The sequence below is a fragment of the Phoca vitulina genome, unplaced genomic scaffold (assembly GCF_004348235.1).
Source record: "Phoca vitulina isolate PV1807 unplaced genomic scaffold, GSC_HSeal_1.0 scaffold37, whole genome shotgun sequence".
NCBI classification, from domain to species: domain Eukaryota; kingdom Metazoa; phylum Chordata; class Mammalia; order Carnivora; family Phocidae; genus Phoca; species Phoca vitulina.
The window spans coordinates 17,520,546-17,542,487 of record NW_022589740.1 but is presented as its reverse complement, the minus strand read 5'-3'; the positions used below and the strand labels follow the sequence as shown (position 1 = coordinate 17,542,487).

At 40.4% G+C, this 21,942-nt stretch overlaps 1 protein-coding gene and 1 long non-coding RNA gene across 9 annotated transcripts in view; one reads left to right on the top strand and one right to left on the bottom strand.

The window, feature by feature from the left end:
- Positions 1 to 14,728, bottom strand: part of CEP78 (centrosomal protein 78) — a 35,683-nt gene extending 20,955 nt beyond the window's left edge. For 3 of the 7 annotated variants that reach the window (XM_032427550.1, XM_032427548.1, XM_032427546.1), the window contains exons 1-9: positions 14,258 to 14,728; positions 10,475 to 10,647; positions 10,308 to 10,380; positions 9,163 to 9,266; positions 7,542 to 7,716; positions 5,487 to 5,600; positions 3,170 to 3,234; positions 2,784 to 2,895; positions 1,371 to 1,388 (exon numbers count right to left, since the gene is read on the bottom strand). In XM_032427550.1, the coding sequence (XP_032283441.1) occupies positions 1,371 to 1,388; positions 2,784 to 2,895; positions 3,170 to 3,234; positions 5,487 to 5,600; positions 7,542 to 7,716; positions 9,163 to 9,266; positions 10,308 to 10,380; positions 10,475 to 10,647; positions 14,258 to 14,510 (1,087 nt within the window). In that variant the 5' untranslated portion in view covers positions 14,511 to 14,728. Of the gene's footprint in view, positions 1 to 1,370; positions 1,389 to 2,783; positions 2,896 to 3,169; positions 3,235 to 5,486; positions 5,601 to 7,541; positions 7,717 to 9,162; positions 9,267 to 10,307; positions 10,381 to 10,474; positions 10,648 to 14,257 lie in introns of those variants that run through there. The other 4 variants (XM_032427547.1, XM_032427549.1, XM_032427552.1 and 1 more) reach the window with 3 other exon arrangements.
- Positions 14,729 to 14,842: 114 nt separating this feature from the next.
- LOC116646665 overlaps positions 14,843 to 21,942 on the top strand; it is a 115,949-nt gene continuing 108,849 nt past the window's right edge. For both annotated transcript variants that reach the window (XR_004302163.1, XR_004302162.1), the window contains exons 1-2: positions 14,843 to 14,895; positions 18,077 to 18,160. This is a non-coding gene — a long non-coding RNA (uncharacterized LOC116646665). The remainder of the gene's footprint in view (positions 14,896 to 18,076; positions 18,161 to 21,942) is intronic.

The following is a 21,942-nucleotide window of genomic DNA, read 5'->3' as shown; positions in this document are numbered from 1 at the left end:
AGGCACCTGCCAAAGATGCGAGGCCATTAATAACAAGATCGTTCTGTAAAAATGCTTTGACATGGACTAGCAATGTTTACAAATCTAAGTAGATTTGTAGAGTAACAAGTTATCATTTTAACTAAAATATAAGTATATGAGATGCACAAAACATACAGAAATAAAAAATATACCCCAAAGAATGAAACATGCACGATACATCTTATGTATCATGCAGAAACATCCAGTTTATTGAATCTCAGAATATCTGTGGTATTTCTGAATCTCAAAGATAGAGAAACACTGATACATCCCTGATTCCTGCCAAAGAGAATCTGAATTAGACCAAAATTTTAATTTAAGATTAAATTTTCTATGTGAAAACAATCAAAGGAATAGGACTGAAAGCTGCTAAGTGGCAGGTAAGTCAATGTTACCCTCCGTAAGTCTGTCAACCTTCATTGCTCATTTGATTTCATATAGAAAACAAAAAAGAGGGGCGCCTGGGTGGCTCAGTCGTTAAGCGTCTGCCTTCGGCTCAGGTCATGATCCCAGGGTCCTGGGATCAAGTCCCACATCGGGCTCCCTGCTCAACGGGAAGCCTGCTTCTCCCTCACCCACTCTCCCTACTTGTGTTCCCTCTCTCGCTGTCGTCTCTCTCTGTTGAAAAATAAATAAAATCTTAAAAAAAAAAAAGAAAACAAAACAAAGAAGAAATAAGACCCAATGGATAAAAGAGCAAGATATGGAGACTTGGCCTACATTTCAGTACTAAAAAGTCAATATCCTTATATGAAATAATAGCAAAAACTAGACCTACATGCTAATATATTTAGAATACACCATATATTAAAATTGACATTTAATTGTTTTACAGTTACTCAAAACAAGTAATATAGGTTTGTTATATTTATTCTTCAGATCTATTTTACTATACTACTTTAGCAGCATTAGGATAGCAAGAGAAATAAAACATATGTGGCAATAGAGGACAAATATTTCATATAGTGTAGCTTATTGATAATCACCACATGACCTGTGTGATTTCTCTGGATAAATTTATATGCCTCTTAAAATATATAGAAGTTCCATTCATCTTGTGCTATTTTTTGTTTTTCAACTTAATTACTCTCAAGGAAAAAAATGTTCATATATACGTGGTTTGTACATGTACACCTCTTCCCTGACTTTCAGAAACTAATGCAAATATGCCATTTGTAATTAAATCCAAAAGAATTCACACTTATCTTGTAAGGAGATAAAATCCCCATTCGAGTTCCTATCTTCTTTCTGCACACATGATTACAATGTGAATGTGACAACTCACACAATTATGTAACCTCTATACTCACCTGGATCTAACTATATAGCCAGACACTGATGTGGCTTACCTCTATGTCTCCACATAACTGAGGCAAATACAAAAAAAAGCCCAAGAAATAAAATTACTCTTAAAATAGCTCAGTGAGCTTGTAAATTTCAGTCACTTTGTTTAATTATGCTAAGAAAAAAAAAGATTTTTAATTTTTTATTTTCATTCCACGAAGTCCTATTATATACCATCAGATACTAAAATTACAGAAATCCTAATATAACACACATATATATTTTACCTATATACATTTCTATTTCTAATATTATATCAAAATACCAACTCAGACACTTTTAAGAATGTTTTACACATGATGTAAACTTTTAATAATAATAATCTATAATCAGTGAGACATCACAAATCTCAGCTTCTTTGTATATACTATTTGACTACTAAAATATCAGTTTTAAAATAAAAATTGGTAGAAAAATTGTTAAGCTTTCTTTTGATTTAATAGACCCTCTTAACTGCTACTTAATATTTTGTTGACCAAACAAGTAGATTAATGGAGAATCAAAAACATACCTTTTAATAGTAAAAAAAAGTAGTATTTATGAAAATGTTTACAATACTATTAAAAAATTATATAATACTTAGGTTATTCTGAATTTTTTACTAATTTATTATTTATTTAAAGTACACTCCATGCCCGACGTGGGGCTTGAACCCATGAGCCCAAGATCGAGAGTCACATGCTCTACTGACTGAGCCAGCCAGGCACCCCAAATTTTTCATTAATTTAAAAAAAAGACCAATCAACTCAATGAAACCTTCTGAATTCATAAAAAAGTGTAACTACGAAATCATATAGAATTTTAATTTAATCTAAAATGAAGTGAAAGAAGAAAAATGGCAGATTATATTCAAGTTATGTGGAATTACATCAATATTCCATCCACCCTGTCACCTGTGTGCCTATGTTGTCTATGTTAACAGACCACAGGAAGATGGGCACCTGGGTGGCTCAGTTGTTAAGCGTCTGCCTTCGGCTCAGGTCATGATCCCAGGGTCCTGGGATCGAGCCCCACATCGGGCTCCCTGCTCGGCGGGAAGCCTGCTTCTCCCTCTCCCACTCCCCCTGCTTGTGTTCCCTCTCTCGCTCTCTGTCAAAAAAAAAAAAAAATAGACCACAGGAAGAGAAAATGAAAATCTTAACCAAGGAATATATTCAAAATAATGAACTTTTTATGAAAACGTAGTTGGTTAATTTTAAAAAAATGGAACTATTAGCATCTCTTCTTTAAATTATTTTTATATTTCATAAATTCTTATAATCTGTATCACAACATTCACAGTCTTTCTGATATGCATGTGGTTAATACTGGTTGTTACCATCACTATCATACAATGGGAAGAGATTCCAATTTTAGCCATTGGAACACATACAGGGCATAAGCTCTAGCAGCATTAAAAAGCCAGGAGAAAAAGTTACCAATTCTAATAGTAGCTTTCCCTTTCCGACCATTTCCCAGGATTATAGTTCTCTTTTTCTGTCTAGCAGTTTTGAATGGTTCCTTCACTGATGGAGAAGTTATCCACTGGTACTGGAAGAGAAATAATAAATACTCGTATCAGTTACAGGTAATTTATGAGGGTTTGATCTCAATTGGAAATTAAGCTATTTTGAGTTAACAAAAGGTTTGCAATCTGCATTTCTGGGACCCCAAATTAAAGAATCACACAATATTTTCAAAACAGAAAAGCCATTTGATTTGACTTAGTTGATTTAAGATGGCAGAAAAATGCCTTGATGGTTTTATTAAGGAGAAAAACATGCAGTTAAAGAAAAATTCTTCCTAAAGAACTACAACATGTTACCTCTGACTTGGCGCTCCTTCCATTCTGGAGAACTTTTTTGATAACTGCTTTCATCACAGAATGATCTAAAGTAAAATAAATTGAAATTATAGTAATTGCTTCCCAATGAGTGGTTATTCCCATTTAAAAGCAAACACCAACTTTTCACATAAAATTAAATATAAAATGCACATTATGTAATTATATACCTATTTCCCCCTTTTTAGAATTCTAATTTCTTCCTCAAAAACCTAAGATGAAAATGACCTCACTGATGTGAGGAATTCTTAATCTCAGGAAACAAACTGAGGGTTGCTGGAGTGGGGGGTGGGGTGGGAGGGATGGGGTGACTGGGTGATGGACACTGGGGAGGGTATGTGTTCTGGTAAGCGCTGTGAATTGTGCAAGACTGTTGAATCTCAGATCTGTACCTCTGAAACAAATAATGCAATATATGTTAAGAAAGAAAAAAAGAAGAAGAAGAATGTAGCAGGAGGGGAAGAATGAAGGGGGGGAAATCGGAGGGGGAGAAGAACCATGAGAGACGATGGACTCTGAAAAACAAACTGAGGGTTCTAGAGGGGAGGGGGGTGGGAGGATGGGTTAGCCTGGTGATGGGTATTGAGGAGGGCACGTTCTGCATGGAGCACTGGGTGTTATGCACAAACAATGAATCATGGAACACTATATCTAAAACTAATGATGTAATGTATGGGGATTAACATAACAATAAAAAAATTAAAAAAAAAAAAAAACACCTAAGATGAAAGTATGCCCCCTCCCATACTGCCCACAATGACTACTCTTTTTGCAGTAGCAAAGATCATTTCTCAACACTTTGTGTCTAACGTGACTTTGGATACCTTTGGATAGAAAGCAAAAGTCTGGGACTGTCCAGCTGCTTAGATACCGAAAGGGCACCTGATCCATTAAACCAAAGTCCTGACATTCTCTCAAAGCCGCTCCTCTCCTCAGCGCCCCTTTCTCAGTGAGTGGTACCAACCAGTTGCACGCATCATCATCCAGCACTTGCTTCTTTTTTTTTTTAAGATTTTATTTATTTGACAGAGAGAGACACAGTGAGAGAGGGAACACAAGCAGGGGGAGTGGGAGAGGGAGAAGCAGGCTTCCCGCGGAGCAGGGAGCCCGATGCGGGGCTTGATCCCAGAACCCTGGGACCATGACCTGAGCCAAAGGCAGACGCTTAACGACTGAGTCACCTAGGCGCCCCCAGCACTTGCTTCTTTATTACTATTTCCTTCATACCCCACACCTGATCTATCTGTAAGTCTTATTAGCTACCCCCTCAAAACACAACCTGAATTCAACCACTTTACCAGCTCCAACCTTCCACCCTAAGGTAAGCCATTAACAGCCTGTATTTGGACTCCTGAGGGGAGTCACAGTCTCCAGACTGGTCTCCTCATTTTCCTTCTTTATCTCTCCCCCATCCCCAGGTCTATTCTCTACACCAGTCATCTTATTGAAACACTATTCAGATCAAGTCTTTTTTAGTTCAAAATGCTCCACTCACTTAGAATAATCCGTGTCCTTACTCTGGTAAGATCATGCCCGTGGCCAGCTCTGTGACCTCACCGCATCCCACGCTCTCCCTCACTCGGTGCTCCGGCCATGGTGGCCTCCGTCCTTTCCTTAAACACTCTATCCACCCTGTCACCTCCGTGCCTGTGTATGCATTGCCTCCTGGTGCTGGAAGCTGCCTCCTCCAGGTCTCCCATGGCCTGCCACTCTCTTCATTTAGCTTTCCCCTCAAAAGTCGTTTCTCCAGTGAAGCTGTCCCTTGACAAATCTAATACAGCCCTATTACCCCCTTCAGGGTCTTTATCTTAAGGTGTTTTTGTACTTCCTGCTATCTAAAATTACTTCACGTATCTGCTCACTTATTTCTACCTGAACTCCTCCACTAGAACGTAAGCTCTACGAGGGTAAGACTTTGGTCCATCCGTTTCACTACTACACTCCTAGTGCCTAAAACCTGTGTCTGGAACACAGAAAGGATTCAAAAATTAGTTGCTAAACTGAGAAATGAATGAAATGCTCTTTCCAGGAATGTAGAGGTTCCACAGGAAGGCAATAATTCTCTTGGTGGAAGGTAGCTCATTATCTAAGTTCATCTTATTTGAGTGGCAGCCAAGAGCAATTTACAAGTACAACTCATGTTAAGTAGTAAATTATCTGCTAAAAACACAAGGGAAGTACAAGATTAGAAAAGTATAGCATTAGGAAAGCAAACACATTAGGTTTTAAAAACTGTCAACACACGAACAAATTCTTTCTGTTTTGCCATTCGTTAATCATTAAAAAAGGTGTGACGTACCAACGAGTGGATTTTTTCTTACATCCAGAACGACCAGAGTTCTGTTGGTTTCGAGGGCCTTTAGTAAAGCCTTTGCTCCTTCATTGGTGAGGCCACATTGCTGCAGGTCAAGTGCTTTCGATGAAAGACAAAAGGTCACTTGCCAACTCTACACAGATTTAACATATAGACAACTCTCATGTATTCATGCATGTAAGATTTCTGTACAAGAAGTCATGGCAGGTTTTTAATCTTGGGTATTGAAAAAATAAAAAACAGAAAAGTATACACACACATACAATAAAAAATCCAATAAAAAATTCTTGGATGGGCCATGATTATCCTGCTCTTAGTACCAATAAATCACCCAACATATTTTACAATTACAGAGGTGAAGAATAACTCTAGATAGTCTATGAGTGAAAAACATCACAAAAGGAGTCTCGGCTCATAATCAGCAAGGATGCTAGTGGTGTGTAGACCTCACAGGCAAAAGCTGGGTGGCGCTCAGAACCTGCGCTGCATTCTTTTGATATGCTCTTGAGTTCTAAATCACTCTTAAAACTAGTTAAAAGGAAAAAGCAAAATGGCAGATATGCAATAATTGTTAGTTTTACAAGAAAAAAAGACAAAGAAAAGACATTTAAGAGGATGGAAATAATAACGAATCCAAAGAATGTATGAATAGGGAACATACGCTAAGAACTTATCATGAAAGAATGATAGTCAAGAACACTCTCTTTAAAAGGTCAAAGAACAGAACAAATGATCAATACTAGTTCTGAGGCTGAACAACGTTTAAACAAGGGATCATCACAAAAGCACAAGTATAAAAAACATTACATAAGAGGAAACCATCATATTAGCCCTTTTTTAAAAGTGTCGTGTAAACCATTACATTAAAGTAACTGGGGTCTTTTAAAACCCCATGACACATAGAAATAAGCCAGATATACGGAAACAATATGATGAGATCCTTATAAACTCTTACCACAGAATGGACAAAGGATATAATTAACCAACTAGCCAAATAAATAAAAATAGCCACTACATGTCACTAGTATGTAAACTGAATACAAATTAAAATAAAATGAGATTGTTCCATCAGATTAGGTCAAGATCATGTAACAAAAACCTTGAAAATGTGCATGCCATTTTGACCTAGCAACTCTCTAAGAATTTAACCAAAGGAAACGAGACGTAGGCAAGGATGTGTATCAGAGTACTGTTTTTAACAGTGAAAACCTGCAAACAGCTCATATATCTAGCAAGAATGAATAAGCTTAAGTGTACTATGGCACATTCATATAATGGCACAGTCACCAAAAATGATGTGGGAGATGTAAATGTACTGACTTCTTAAGATGCTCATACTATATTAAATGAAAAAAGTTTTAAAGTTTGGAGTAATCCCACTTCATAAAAAAGGGAGGGTCATTCACTTTTGTAGTGTTACAGTTTTTTAAAAGTGACACAAACCAGTGTTTGTGAGGGGAGAGGCCTCACATGCACTGTTAAGGTGGATTATAAATTGGCACAGGATTTCTGGATGGTAATTCGCTAACATGCAATAAAAGTCTTAAAAATATGTCATATTATAAGGTCCTTCCATTTTAGTAACTTAATCTATAGAACTAATGCAACGGTCACAGAGATGTGTTCACTATACATTGTTCCTGACAGAGAAAAGTACAAAGTGTCTAATTTCAAAGAATGATTAAACTATTGCATATCAATATAATGGATACCACATGATGCATCATTAAGTAAAAGAGCATGAAATAGTAATTGAACCATGAATCCACTTTTTTAGTCTCTGAAGTGTACAAACACATCTATAGAAAGATAAAACACTGAAAGTACACCAAAATGGGTATTAAGATTATGGGTAATTTTGTTTAGTTACTCTGTATTTTCTGTAAAGAATATATAAAACTCTTAGAGAAGCTTAAAAGCACAATAAAAGGTATTGGAAAAAATAAGGCTTAAAAAAAAAATTCCATGACAGTGGTATCAAGCCAAAAGCTAAGCATATTTAACATTTAAAAATTCAATATTTTCCATTTTAGAATTTACCTCTAAGCCATAAATCCTCACTGAGAGATTCTGCAAAAGCACTTGCTCCCAGGTCACCAATGAGCGTGTTGCAGTTCAAAGTGATGCGCCTCAAACCAGCCATACAGTCCAGATCAGGCCTCCTGTAACGAAGACTCTCAGCCCAGATTTCTTCATGCCTTCGCATGGTCTGATACTTCAAATATTTAACAGGATGAAATTAGGACATTTGGATAAGGTGGCAGGGTATGCGTTCTGAGGATGGCTTATCATGTCAGAGATTTACACGTACATACCAACCCGAGAGACTGAGCAGTAGATTCTAGCTCAAGAGTCTCAGCGACCCCGATTCTAATTTGCCAGTGATTAGATTCTAGCCACTGGGTGACCTGTGTTTGATTAGTTACACATACTTTGACAATGAATTACATTCTATAAATTTTATTTTCCTTATCTGCCAAGTCAGGGAACTGGTTCTAAATTCTGTTATTGTTGAGGCTCTAAGTTCTATCATTCTGTCCTCCAGTGGTTTCTAAACACTTGCTTGGGCATCCCGCAAGTAAACTTCTGTAACGTGTATCTTATTTACTGATAAATTATATACACGAAGTTATACATTCAGTTCTGCATATATACTTCACCTACATTATAAACTACACAGTTATTTTTTAAATGCTACGAAAATAAATATAGAGGTTCTAATATTTTCTTCCCCCAACCCAATGGATCTCACTACTTTAGAGTACGCACACCAACTTTAGAGACCTGCAGTATGCCAAGGCAGTTTGACCTGCCTCAGGAAATTGATGGTTTGATTTTTAACCACAGATAGAGTCATAAAGACATATTCAGTTCTCTATGTTCATAAGACAAACTTGGTAACAGGAAACACTGACTTTAAAAGAAATCTTATTCATGCTCGAGCAACAAAAGACTCAAAGTTCCTATGCCAGTCTAAATGGAAAATCATTGGTGCTCTTTTTCTGTTAACAATAACTTATAAAAGCAACGAGTGGAAATCCCAGCAAAACACTTCCATGCTTATTATGTGCCAGGCACTATTTTATACAAACTAGTTCATTTAATCCTCATAATAAAGCACAGAGGCTAAGTAATGTGTCCACGGTCATAAGCTATGAAATTGGTGAGCTGGAATTTGAAACTAGGTTATTTGGCTTCAGAATCCATGCTCTTGACTGTTTTCTATATCTGGGGTCAATGGACTTGCTCTGTACAGGCCCAAAAGTAAATTTTTCAGCTTTGTGGGCCATACCGTTTCTGTTGCAACTACTTAACTCCACTGGTGTAGGACAAAAACAGCCAGTCACTAAGCAAGCAAATGGGCGTGGCTACGTTTTAAAAAAACTGTAACACCAGGTGATGGGCTGTTTTCAAGAACTAAAAATACATGAAAGTATTATTTATAATGTAGTATACATTAGATCTCTTATTCCTAGGATTAAATGGACTACCTTTCCTAAATGGTAGAACCCTAAACTGAAAACTGGTCATATTCTTTCAACAAAACTAAAACTGCAATCACATGTATCAAAAGACAAAAAAGATCTGCCATCTTGTATCAAAATATTAATGTGCTTCAATCACAGAATATGTTTTCACGAAAGTTTAAACATAAAATCACCTTTAAGATCTTGGCCATGTGATCTGCTCCCTGCCATGTCAGATTACACCCCGTGAAGTTTACTGTCTTAAGAGTGATAGAGTTCTTTATACCTTGACAAATAACTAAAAGGAAAAAAAAAACCACACACACAATAAGATGAAGAGCCCATACAGTCTGGTCAGTCTTGACTTATTTGCTTTTCCTGAGTCTACTGGAGGTTTATAGCTGTAGTCTTTAAATCACTATCTACAATCTTCCCAGGCAACTGATGGATTGGTGCACTCTAAAATATGTCAGTAATAAACTGGTTATTCCAGTTTACAGCAACAGTTTAATTCTATTTAGATGCTAAAATTGAATACTCCGAACCTGGCAAACTTTATTCCCAACTAGGCAGTAAAGTACTATATACCTTTTGAGACATAAGAAAAAGAAAAACCTAAAATGCCTAAAACTCTTCCTATTTTCACTTCCAATGATATAACCCAAACTCAGTTACCAGTTAATTTAAATGTCAACTATAAACCCAGAGTTTTATTAGGTGCTATGCAATATACTATAGCAATAGAAGACAGAACATGTCAAACTCTTAGTTCCCTCAAATTAAAATGCAGCCTTCCTTACCACCCCAGACCGCTAGTGGACACAGTGAACACACTAATTCTTCAGGACCCCAATCAACAATCACTTTCTCTGTGATTACCTCCATGATATGCCCCCACTAACACCACTGAATTTGCCGGCCTTTTATATGCTCCCATAGCACTTTGCATAGATTTCCTATTTTAGTACATAACACAGTGCATTATGTAATTATGATTGCATATAGATGTTTTAACTCTTTAAGGATAATGATTTTTTTTGTCTTTACATTTTGCTATTTCCCTTCCCATAATTATTCCTTGATAAGAAAAAGATGAACAAAATAAAAAAAGAGAAAATACAATATAGTATATATTTGTGTGGCTTAACATAATCTTAGTGGAACTGGTTCGGAGAGTATCCAGCATGACACACTTTCAGTGTACAGGTGAGAAGAGACCAAGGTCTGAGCAGGCACAGGAGACAATCCAAGGAGAAAAGGTACAGACAGCAATTAACATGCATGCAGGGAGAGTGAGATCAGTCTGGTCCCAGGAGATGTAAACAAGACTGAAACTTACTTTCCAAACCTCCATCTCCAATTGGGCAATTTGCAAGAGACAGGTGCACCAGAGAGGTGGATTTATTCAATCCCTTTAATGGGGAGAAAAAGTTAAAATTTTTATGGGTTTAGTTTCCCCCAAAAGCAAATATCCAATGTTTGCAGGACACATTGGAGAAGACTTACCTTTGTCAAAATAGTTAAATCTCTCTCTCTCAGCACTAGTCCATTTAGCTCCAGGTTCTTTAGAGCACTTGATACACTTAAACAGCATTTGAGAGCTTTACATAACTGGAAGGTCACATCTTTGTTTCTTATCGCAGGAACACGACTTCTGCAAACTTTACTTTTGTCAGAACCTAAAGCAAAATTATTGTAAAATATGTATTATCACCATGAGAAAGCATCTGCTCTGTGCTAAGGCAGAGATGACCCATCCTTAAATTCTTCTTTACTTTTTTTTTTTTTTAAAGATTTTATTTATTTATTTGACAGAGAGAGCGAGAGAGCACAAGCAGGGGGAGCAGCAGAAGGAGAAGGGGAAGCAGGCTCCCTGCCAAGCAGGGAGCCCAATGCGGGGCTCGATCGCAGAACCCTGGGATCACAACCTGAGCCAAAGGCAGACACTTAACCATCTGAGCCACCCAGGCGCCCCTTAAAACCCTCTTTACAGAGGAACACATGTAAGCTCAAAACGTCAACCACATGAGATACAGAAATATAAACTATGTGCACAGAGGTTCCTATGAAAGCACAACGTTACATCTAAGTGATGGCTTCAAGATAACCCTGAAGTTGAATCTAGAAAGAGAATGACCCCATAGTCTGAGTGGGAGGCGCTTAACTGCAGAGACCTGTGCAAAGACATCCAAGCCTGACACCTGCTGGCCGCGGAAAATACTGCAGATGGGGCCGACTAAAGGCTAGGGTACGGGGGGAGGGGACAATACAGAGGTTGGCCAAAGCAAGCCTGGGATAAAAAGCCTATGGCTTTGACCCCAAAGCTGATGAGGACAGCGGCTACCACTGGCACAGTAAGGGTGCCTCTGCAGGTTAGAAAAAGGTACCTAAATCAGACAGATTAGAAAAAGCACCTCTTCCTCAGGGCCAATTAGCCCCTTGGGGCTTGGCAGAGCACAGCTCAGATTTCATGCTTCCATGCAGAACACAAACTGTGCAGCCAATACACAATAATCCTGTGCTGGCGAGCCATTACAAGCATTATTTTAAGCATGTATTTTCATTTTAGAAGATTACTGGAGGGGCGCCTGGCTGGCTCAGTCAGTTAAAGCATTGATTCTTGGTTTCGGCTCAGGTCAGGATCTCAGGGTCCTGGGATGGAGCCCCATGTTGGGCTCCATGCTCAGCGTGGAGTCTGCCTGTCCCTCTCCCTCTGCTACTACCCCTGTGCTCTCTCTCTCTCTCAAATAAATAATAATAATAAAAAAGACCACCGAAGCCCAGTAAGCAGATGAACTGAGGGAAACTGAGCTCAGAGGCAGCAACACCAGCTAGAAGCTGGTGAGGTGGAGCGCCTGGGTGGTGCAGCTAGTTAAGCGATGGACTCTTGATTTCGGCTCAGGTCCTGATCTCAGGGTCCTGAGATTGAGCCCTGTGTCGAGCTCAGTGCAGAGTCGCTTGAGATTCTCTTCCTCTGCCCCTCCCTCTGCTCATGCTCTATCTCTAAAATAAATAAAATCCAAAGAAAGAAAAAGGAAGGAAGGAAGGAAGGAAGGAAGGAAGGAAGGAAGGAAAGAGAAAGAAAGAAAGAAAGAAAAAGAAAGAAAGAAAGAAGAAAAGCTGGTGAGGATAAAGAAGCAAACCATTGAAATCTACAGCCTGGACCCACTGGATGCAAGAGAAAACAAAGGTTCAGTGAAGGAATTCTGAAGAGTGGTCTCTATGATACATTTTTCTTACATTCAATGTGAAATATTAGGCAAGATTAAGTACAGTGGCCTTGACTTTGAGGTCTCTCCCCACTGTAATTGCTTCTGATTTCTAAGTTATTACTTTGGATAAATCAAATCCCTTCAGAGGTATGGAACAGTTCCTACACCTGCATGAGATGTAGAGAATAATGTGACTTCTCTTCACCAGGGGACAAACTGGAATGTCCTTACAGAAGAGATAACAGATAACGTAAAACCTAGAACCTAGAAAAGGGCCAGGCACATGACAAGTGTTCAGGTTTTTTTTAAAAAAAATCAGTAGTCATTTCCTCTCCTGGATCTTCACATCCTCCTTGTGTGCTGGCTACTCTGTCTCAGCTTATAAACATACTCAAGTGGGTCCATTTCAAAAAACATCTTTCAGGCTTAGTATTTTCTAGATCTTCTTTGTGGGTTACCTCAGTTTCTCCCATACCTTCAAACATTCCCCCATAAAGCCCAGATCTGCACCTGCAGCCCCGAAATGTCTAGCAGACATGTCTGGATGCCCCACAGGGCCCTCTCAAAGCATTAAGAATGAAGTGAGATTCTCTCCCCAACCCCAATCCCCTCCTACTGTGCTCTGCGCCTCACAGAAAGGTGCTGCTAGAAATTGTCACCCAAGCTTACGCTCCCCCCTCTGCTAACTGGTCACCAGGCCCCATCCATTGTCTCTTTGATCTCTGAAATCCAGTCCTCCCTTCCTATACCTTAATTTGGGCTCTCGGATTACAATTCACCCTCCTCCCAATCAACTGCCTTCCATATTTAGGTCAGGGCAAGCTTCTAAATCAAAAGCCCATGTCATCATCCTTAAGTGTCTCCCACAACCTTCGGGATAAACATCCAACCATTTGATAGGACAAACAAAGCCCCTCCCTTTGTGGCCCCCACCAGGTTTCCAGTCTCAGCTCTCACTTCTTTAAACCCTAAATTCTAGTCCTGCACTTTAGTTTTGCCATATTTTCTTATAGTTCTCAAACTTTCGCACAAGCAGCTCCCTCCTGCCATCTGAGCAGCCTCCACACATCCTCAGAAAGGAGGCACCTCCTCCAAGAGGCCTTCCCCGAACATTCCCTTCAGTGTTCTCTGCTTTGCAGCACCAGAGATCACCTCTTCCAGAACACTGACTACTGTGCTTGGGTTTACTTGTTGCCTCCCCCAGTAGAAGAGGAGATCCTCTAGGCCAGGAGCCTTGTCTCCAGCGGTGTTCGGTGCTGGCTGAGCTCATTTGAGTGCCCGGAAACTTTATACAAACAACCTGCGTAATTTTTTTTTTTGTAAAAATTATTTATTTTTAAAAATTCCAGTGTAGTTAACATACAGTGTTATATTAGTTTCAGACGTACCATACAGTGATTCAACAGCTCTACACATTACTCAATGCTCACCACCGTTAAGTGTACTCTTAAACAACCTGCTTAATTCTAAGAACCCATGATAAAAGTAGTTTTAATGCCACTTTACAAGTGTGGGGATTGTAGTTCAAAAGTAACTTGCTCAGGCCACACAGTGTAAGTCCTGGAATTCAAACCCTAGGCTCCCTCCACATCTGTGCTCTATCCACTATAAGATGTCACTAAAAACAAAACAAAAACAATTTTTTTTTTTCTCCTAACAGAGCTTTGTCTTATTCAAAACGAAATGAAGCAAAAGGCTGGGATGTATCACTTTTCCTAATGGCTGTGTTCTGTCAGGCTAAATCATTCAGAAAACCAGGTAACATCTGTCGAATGCTTAATGATGTCCCCAACTGCGCCAGGTGCTTTACAAGCAGTAACTCGCTGCATCTTTGCAATCACCACATACAGCGCGTCCTGTTAGCCCATATCCCGGATGGGAACGCTGAGACCCACGGGCCTGCAGTGACTCGCCCCGGGCCACTGAGCTGGTGAGAGTCCTAGACCGCACGCCCGGTGTGCTGCACCCAAACCACAGCACCGGCCACCCGGGCTGGCGTCCGGCCTCCACCGGACAGCGTCTGAAATCCCGCTTCGCCGCACCGACACTAGGGCCCCTGGAAGCGGGAACTACAAACCTGTTTCGCCAAGCCACGGCTGGAAGAAGCTCTTGATAGAGACTAGGGGCAGATCTTTATTAATCTTGAGGGTGCTCAGGAGCGGCGCCCAGTCCACGATGCGCAGGCGGTCGGCATTGAAGTCCAGCACGCCCTCCCGCAGGCAAGCGCGCACCGAGGGCAGCGGCACCGAGTCCTGCAGCGCGCACAGGTACTCGTAGTGCGAGAAGAAGTCGGCCGCGCTGTCGCGGCGCAGCTTCACCGAGTCGATCATGGCCCGGGGGGGGGGGGGGCTCGGGGGACGCCGGCGGCGGAGACAATGCCCGCTGGCCTCCGGGAGTGCCGGGTCGCCCACGGCCAGGCGGCTGCGATCCCGCGGCCGCGGAGGATCGGCGGCTCGGCCCGAAGACGCAGGGTCTCCGGCGCCAGCTAGGCCAGCCCCTGGACGCCGCGCTCCCGCGCCGACCCCCGCCCTACGGCGCCGGCCGTTGGCTCCCGCCTCACCGTCCTCCGCGGCGCGGGACTTCGGTTCAAGCCGGAGGGCGGAGCCTTTGGGGGCGGTGCGCGGAGACGTCTGCACGCTCGCTGTGCGTCAGCACGCAAGCCCACGGGGCCTGAGGACGAGAGGCGGGACCTTCCAGGCGAGTGAGGTGCGGAAGGTAGGCGGCTTTCGGAATTGGGGTTTGCAGAAAGGCTTTACTGGTCGAATAACGGTGAGCGATAGATGTAGAAGCACATTTAAAAAGTGGTAAAAAATAATAATAAAAATAAAAAGTGGTCTAAACTTCTGACAAGTGCCGTGCTTGCACCGCCCGGGAGAGAGGACACTTAATAAGGGACTTAATAAGGGAACGACTGAGTGGATGTCCACTGCCGTCCATTAAATCTTTGCTGTCTGTGTTAATTTCTACAAATAACTCTTCATTTCTGTAGTTTCTGCTTACCCCACACGGTTGTTGGCATATTGTAAAGAGTTCCATGAATTCAGGACGTTATTGTGATTACTAGTTATCACTTCGTTTTGTATTGACAATGATGGTTAGCTCTCTCATAACTAGTACTTTATGTCTCCTAGGCTTTTTTTTTTTTTTGAGTAAAGCGATAGAAGTTTATTAAGTGAAGATACAGAAAAAGCTCTCAAGAGTGAGAGGGGTCCCAACAGGGTTGCCAGTGAGGGCCTTTAGGGTTGGTCTTTCTTTTTTTTTTTTTTAAATATTTTATTTATTTATTTGACAGAGAGGGAGACAGTGAGAGAGGGAACACAAGCAGGGGGAGTGGGAGAGAGAGAAGCAGGCTTCCCGCGGAGCAGGGAGTCCGATGTGGGGCTCGATCCCAGGACCCTGGGATCATGACCTGAGCTGAAGGCAGACGCTTAACGACTGAGCCACCCAGGCGCCCCTTAGGGTTGGTCTTTTATAAAAAGCTACCAGGGACTTAAATCCTTTTAACATTTCTATTGATAGCACCATTGAGCAAGGACTAGTCATAACACCTTCAATGACTTCCTTCCTTTTTAGGGTCCCGTTGGTTATTCCTTGGTGGTCGCAAGTGATTATCATAAAAAGACACCTACCCCGCACGCCCTAGGCATTATTTTTTAAAAAGATTTTTATTTATTTATTTGAGAGAGAGAGAGAGAGCGCGCGCACAAGTGGGGGCGGGGAGGCAGAGGGAGAGGGAGAAGCGGACTCCCCACTGAACAGGAAGCCCCAGGCCGGCTCGATTCCAGGACCGTGAGATCGTGACCTGAGCTGAAGTCAAACCTTAACCCACTGAGTCACCCAGACCCCCCTCCTAGGCATTATTTTAAGCACTGTTTAAGTATGAAAGAATTTAATTTTCCCAACAACTCCATAAGGAATATACAACTGTATATCCACTAAGTAGGTAGAACTCAGATAATTGGCCTCTGAACCTGTATTTGTATACAGTTTGTAGAACGGTGATAATCCTTTGGTCAGGCCTTAGGTGTTACGTTTACAGCATTCCTTTTCCACTGTAGAACCAAATTAAAATGGAGTCACTTATGTCAGGGATAGAATGAAGATGGTCAATTGCCACACATAAAGGAAACTTAATCTAAGTTACAGGAATGTACAGCTCTGCTTAGAAATCAGCAAAGGACACCAGCCAATCCCCAAATGCCAACTCTGATCACACCTTCTCTGGACTTCCTTGATCCTTTGACTCAGCTACCCTGATCCAAATAAGATAGACGACTAGGCAACCAGTCAGCTGGAAAAAACTGAATAACTGCTGCATTACCCCATAAAAATCCCTTAGCCTGCAAACGACTCAGAATTGATTGCTCCCAGAGCTTTGAGTTCCCTAGGTTGGAGGTCAAAAGCCTTGAAATAAGCTCATCCTTCTGTTTTGTTTTATTCAGTATGTGGAGTTTGGTTTTTGACACCATCCACTGGTTAAGTGGGATCGTTTTACCTCTTATTCACTGTACTTCACCCCTGATCCATCCTGCCATTATTCCCAGACTTCCAACCCAACTTACCTTCCCATGGAGCCTCAATGCAGATGCCTTCTGTGCATCTCTGACACTGATCTTCTCTGGACCTGGTTTCAGCACAACAAGTTTGTTGGATCCGTCACAGACCTGTCTCAATCTGGTCAACAACATAGGCTGTCTTATTTTAACTGCCCAGTCATTCCCATTTCTTTTTTCCATTCCTTTACTTACAGCTCTTCACAATGGCTCTTCCAGACTTCCTCTACTCTTTTCATGTCACCACTAGACACTGTGTCCCTGCTCTCTGATCTGAAGAGGATACCTCTTACTTCACCAGGAAAATAAATTTTCAGAGATAGACTTCTTCATCTTCTTTTCATGAACTCTGGCTGCCTTCCAATCCATGCCTCGTAATGCAGCCACCACCACTTCCTGTTCGAATCCTTCCATGACTTCGCATTTCTCTTAGGATAAAATAGCAATGTGTTGTTACATTCTAGAATGAGCTCCTTATCTTACTGTACACTGGCACTTTGAGTATCTGGTCTACAGGGCACTGCATCCCCTGGACATGATGGGGGCATGATCTCTGCAGCCTCATCTTGCACCCCTCTCCCTTTCATTTTTCAGGAGTCCAGCCCACAGTGGACTCCTTTCACACCTACATACTAGTGGTTCATTGTCCATGCTTACCCCTCTACATGAAATATCCCCTTCAGTCTGCACCTGGTTAATGCCTCCTCATCTTTATCAGGTCGTGTGTCACATTGCCAAGGAAACATTCCCTTATCTGTTCTATTCATCAAATCCCCCTACCCTAAGCTCTCATAACACCATGTACCTCTCATTCATAGCCTTCATCACATTTCACAGCCATTTTAAGATAGTTACTCACCATATGGTCCATGAGGAAGAGATCACGTCTGTTTTGCATCTCCAGTGACTAGCACAGTTACGACATGCTATATGTAACTATAACACTAGTTATAACACTTCTTAAATGAACAAATGAATGTACCTAATCAGTGATCAAGCCCTGGCAGTTTTTCCTTTATAGCGTCTCTCATACTTCTTTCTTCTATTTGCGTTGCCATTACTCCACCATTTATTATTTTACATGTGGATTATGATGATTGCTTCAGAGAATACTATGTCTTCCTACATTCAGGCTCTCCTTACATCATTTATTACGCCTCCCAGGGTTCATGGATCATGCTATTGCCCTGCCCAAACCTTCCATGACACCCGTTGCCAACACAATAAAGCCAAACGTTTAAGAATGACATTTAGAACTTTCCACAATTTGGCTTTAATTTCACTTTTCAGACTTGTTTTTAACCTATGGGTCTAATCATCTCTACATCTTTGCTCCTTTCCAGCTCTACGTATTATGTCAAAAACTCTTCTAGTCACTGCCCTTATGTCTCCTTCTCTGGGAAAGCTTCACTGAGAATCCAAGCAAGGTATGGATCCTTTCTCTCCTCTAAACTTGTGAACAGTTTATTTAATAGGACACACCTGGAACTGCCATAAGGCATCTGCATCTTCTCTTCCCTGCTGGTATCTAAGCTCTCTGAGAGTGGGGATACATCTCTGTGTTCTGTGTAGTTCTCAGCATTGCTGTTATACACATAGTCAACCTGGTCAGTGAATATTTGGTGAATGAATGAATGAATGAATGAATGAAATGAGTTCTCTGGCTCTTTCTCTCTTTTTCTACTTTTCAAGGTTCTGTAGTTAGTTACATTTGGACAATAGGCTGCTTCATATCAACGTAATAACCAAGCTCACAGAGTGTTGCAAATAGCTGCTAAGAGCATCCCTCCGCCACTTTAGAACAGCTTGTTCCGTCTCAGATGAAGAGCAGGATTCCATCCTTATTAAGTGCCTTTGTTCACTTGGCCTTTAGAGACACTGGGGGCATCAGTGCTTTACATTCAGTAAAATGCCTATTTTGATTATAATTTTCCCTTGTGAATAACAGCTATCCAAAGATGTTCCTGTACAATTTTTCATCCTTTTGTAGTCATAAAATGTATTATAACTACATACAAGCATAAAATAAATAGAAAGAACTCTGTTTATATTTGATGAAAGTTTAGGGAGAGGTCTTTATGGCACATTACCAAACTTGTTTGGGGAAATTTTAACCATGTGAAATGTGTTGGAGAGGCACCAAGAGTTCAAGAATTCTCACAATTTCTGAGGACACAGTTGCCTCACGTATAGGCACAGTGGCAGCCATCTGTGTAACAATAGTTTGGAAGGTACTGTGTTAGTCCACTCATGCTGTAATAATGTGGAACACATCATCCTAAAACTTGGTGACATCAGCAAGATGTTGGGTTTTTTTTGATGTAGGGGTTAGCTGTGGTGACTCTGTTTTAGACCTCCAGATGGCTGGTTTTGCTCCATGGTTGGATCCATTTGAGGTCTGTCCCACACATCTGACCCCAGGGCCCAGTGGAGGGGTAGCTGCCTCCAGGGCACACTCTTCTCGCTGTGGCCACTGAAACACGAGAGGTGAGCCCACTTAAGCCCATTTAAGACCTCTGCTGGCATCATATCTGCTCACACTCCATTGACCAAAACGTGTCCCAGATCGAGTTGTATTTAGAATATGTGCATACATTTAAAGTTGGGTGATCTCACAGAATATTGCTCTTGGATAATGTGACCTTGGCACTTTGATTGACATTTGTGTACTTGATAAGCATCACAGAAACTTTTCACCTTTGAGAACTTTATGAATTTGTGGAACAATTTCTGTGGGAACAGAGGAAGGTATACTTTAGAACTCAACTATTGTTATTGCATTGCTGGGAGAAGAATTGATGATGATAAGGTCAATACAAATGAAAGATTTGAGATTCACATCTTCCTTACTAACATCAACAGTCTATGGAACATTCCTGGGGAACTGTGATGGTAGCTTTATATGCTTTCTATCACATTACAGTTTGCCAAAGCGACTTAAGTAAAACATACATAATATATACATCTTGTTTTAGTTTTCCCCACCACTCCACCATGTATCATCAGTGTATCACCTAACAGATAACAGAAACAGAAACTGAAGGAATTCATTGCTAGCACACCTGCTTCACAAGAATTACTAATGGAGGTTCTTCAGATGGTATCAGACAAATCCGTAACGACAAAACAAGACAAAGAATTCCGATTAAAATAATGGTGTAGGTAATTCTAAAAAAACAAAATAAATTCACATTTCTCCTTTCTTAACTGATTTAAAAGTGCATAAATGTTATATTATTGTGCACATAACAGATATGTAGTATATTTGACAATACGGGCAAAAGAGGCAGTGAGAACAAAGCTGTGTTAGAATAAGAATGACACTAGAGCATAACCTGAATCCCTAGGAAGAAATGAAGAGAACCAGAAATGGTAAATAAACAGATTAACCTAACAAACCCTATTAATATTTATTTGCTCTTATTTCTTCTCTCAGTTCCCTTAAAAGAGGTAAGATTATTTACAGTCATACTTATGACAATGTGTTGTTGAGTATGGGATGTATATAAATGTAACAAAAGCAAAAAAGGATGAGGGAAGAGAGGTAGATAAAAGAAAAGTTTCTATATCTGACTGGAATGAAGTTAGTTTAAATTGAAGTAGATTCTGATAAGATGTAGATTGTAAGCTTTAGGACAGCCATTAACTAAAAAAAATTGATAATAATAAATGGAATGAAATGTTACACTAGAAACTATCCATTTAATATATAAGGAGACAATGGAAGAAGAATAGAGGAACAACAACAACAAAAACCCCCCAAAACATGAGACATGTAGAAAACAAAAGGTAAAATGACATAGACCTTACCATATCAATAATAAAATTAGATGTGAATGAATGAAACAATCCAGTCAAAAGGCAGGATTATCAAACTGGATAAAAAATAAAAAACATGTTATCTACAGGAGATACTCCTTAGATTTGAAGATATAAATACATTCAAAATAAAAGATGAAAAAATGTACATCATGCAAATAGCAGCCATAAGAATGCTGTAGTGGCTGGGGCGCCTATGTGGCTCAGTCGGTTGGGCGTCTGCCTTCGCCTCAGGTCATGATCCTAGGGTCCTGGGATCAAGCCCCACATCGGGCTCTCTGCTCAGCGGGAGGCCTGCTTCTCCCTCTCCCACTCCCCCTGCTTGTGTTCCCTCTCTCGCTGTGTCTCTGTCAAACAAATAAATAAAATCTTAAAAAAAAAAAAAAAAGAATGCTGTAGTGGCTATACAAATACTAGACAAAATAGACCTTAAAACAATAGTTGCTGGATATAAAGAGGGAGATTTTATGGTGAGAAAAGGGTCAATCCATCAGGAAGACATAAAAATCATTAACATGTGCAACTAATAAGAGAACACCAAAATGCGAGAAGAAGATAGCAAACAAAATACATGAAGAATTAAAGGGAGAAATAGAGAATTCAACAATATTAGTTGAAGACTTCAATACCCCAGTGTCAATAATGGATAGATCAAGATCAAGTAGGCAGAAGATTGATCAGTAGATAGAAGACTTGAGCCATGCTATAAATTAACTAGACCTAACAAAGATCTGTAAAACACTCAACCCAACAAGACTTAAATTCACCTTCTTCTCAAGTACATATGAAACACTCTCCATGGTAGGTCATGTTCTAGGCCATAAGACAAGAGACTGAAACCCACACACTCTGCAGATGGGAATGTAAAATAGTGCTGTCATTTTACAAAACGGTCTGACAGTTTCTCAAAATTTGAACATAAGAGTTATTCGTGATCCCGCACTTTCCACTACCAGATATATACTCAACAGAAGTAAAAACTTAGGTCCACACAAAAACTTTTAAGTGATGTTCATAGAAGCATATTAATAATATCAAAAGGTGGAAATAACCCAAATGTCAATCTATTGATCAATGAATAAACAAAATGTGGAATATTCATACAACGAAATATTTTTCAGCTATAAAAAGGAATGAATTATTGATACATGTTACAACATGGCTGAACCATGAAAGCATTATGCAAAGTGAAAGAAATCACTCACAAAAGACCACATATTATATAACTCCATTTATTATGAAATGCCCAGAATAGGCAAATCTGTAGAGACAGAAAGTAGATGGGTGGGTTGCCTAGGGTTGAGAGGATTGAGGAGAATGGCAAAAGACTACTGATGTGTCATTGCTTCTCCCTCTGCCTGCCTCTGTCTCTCTCTCTCTGATAAATAAA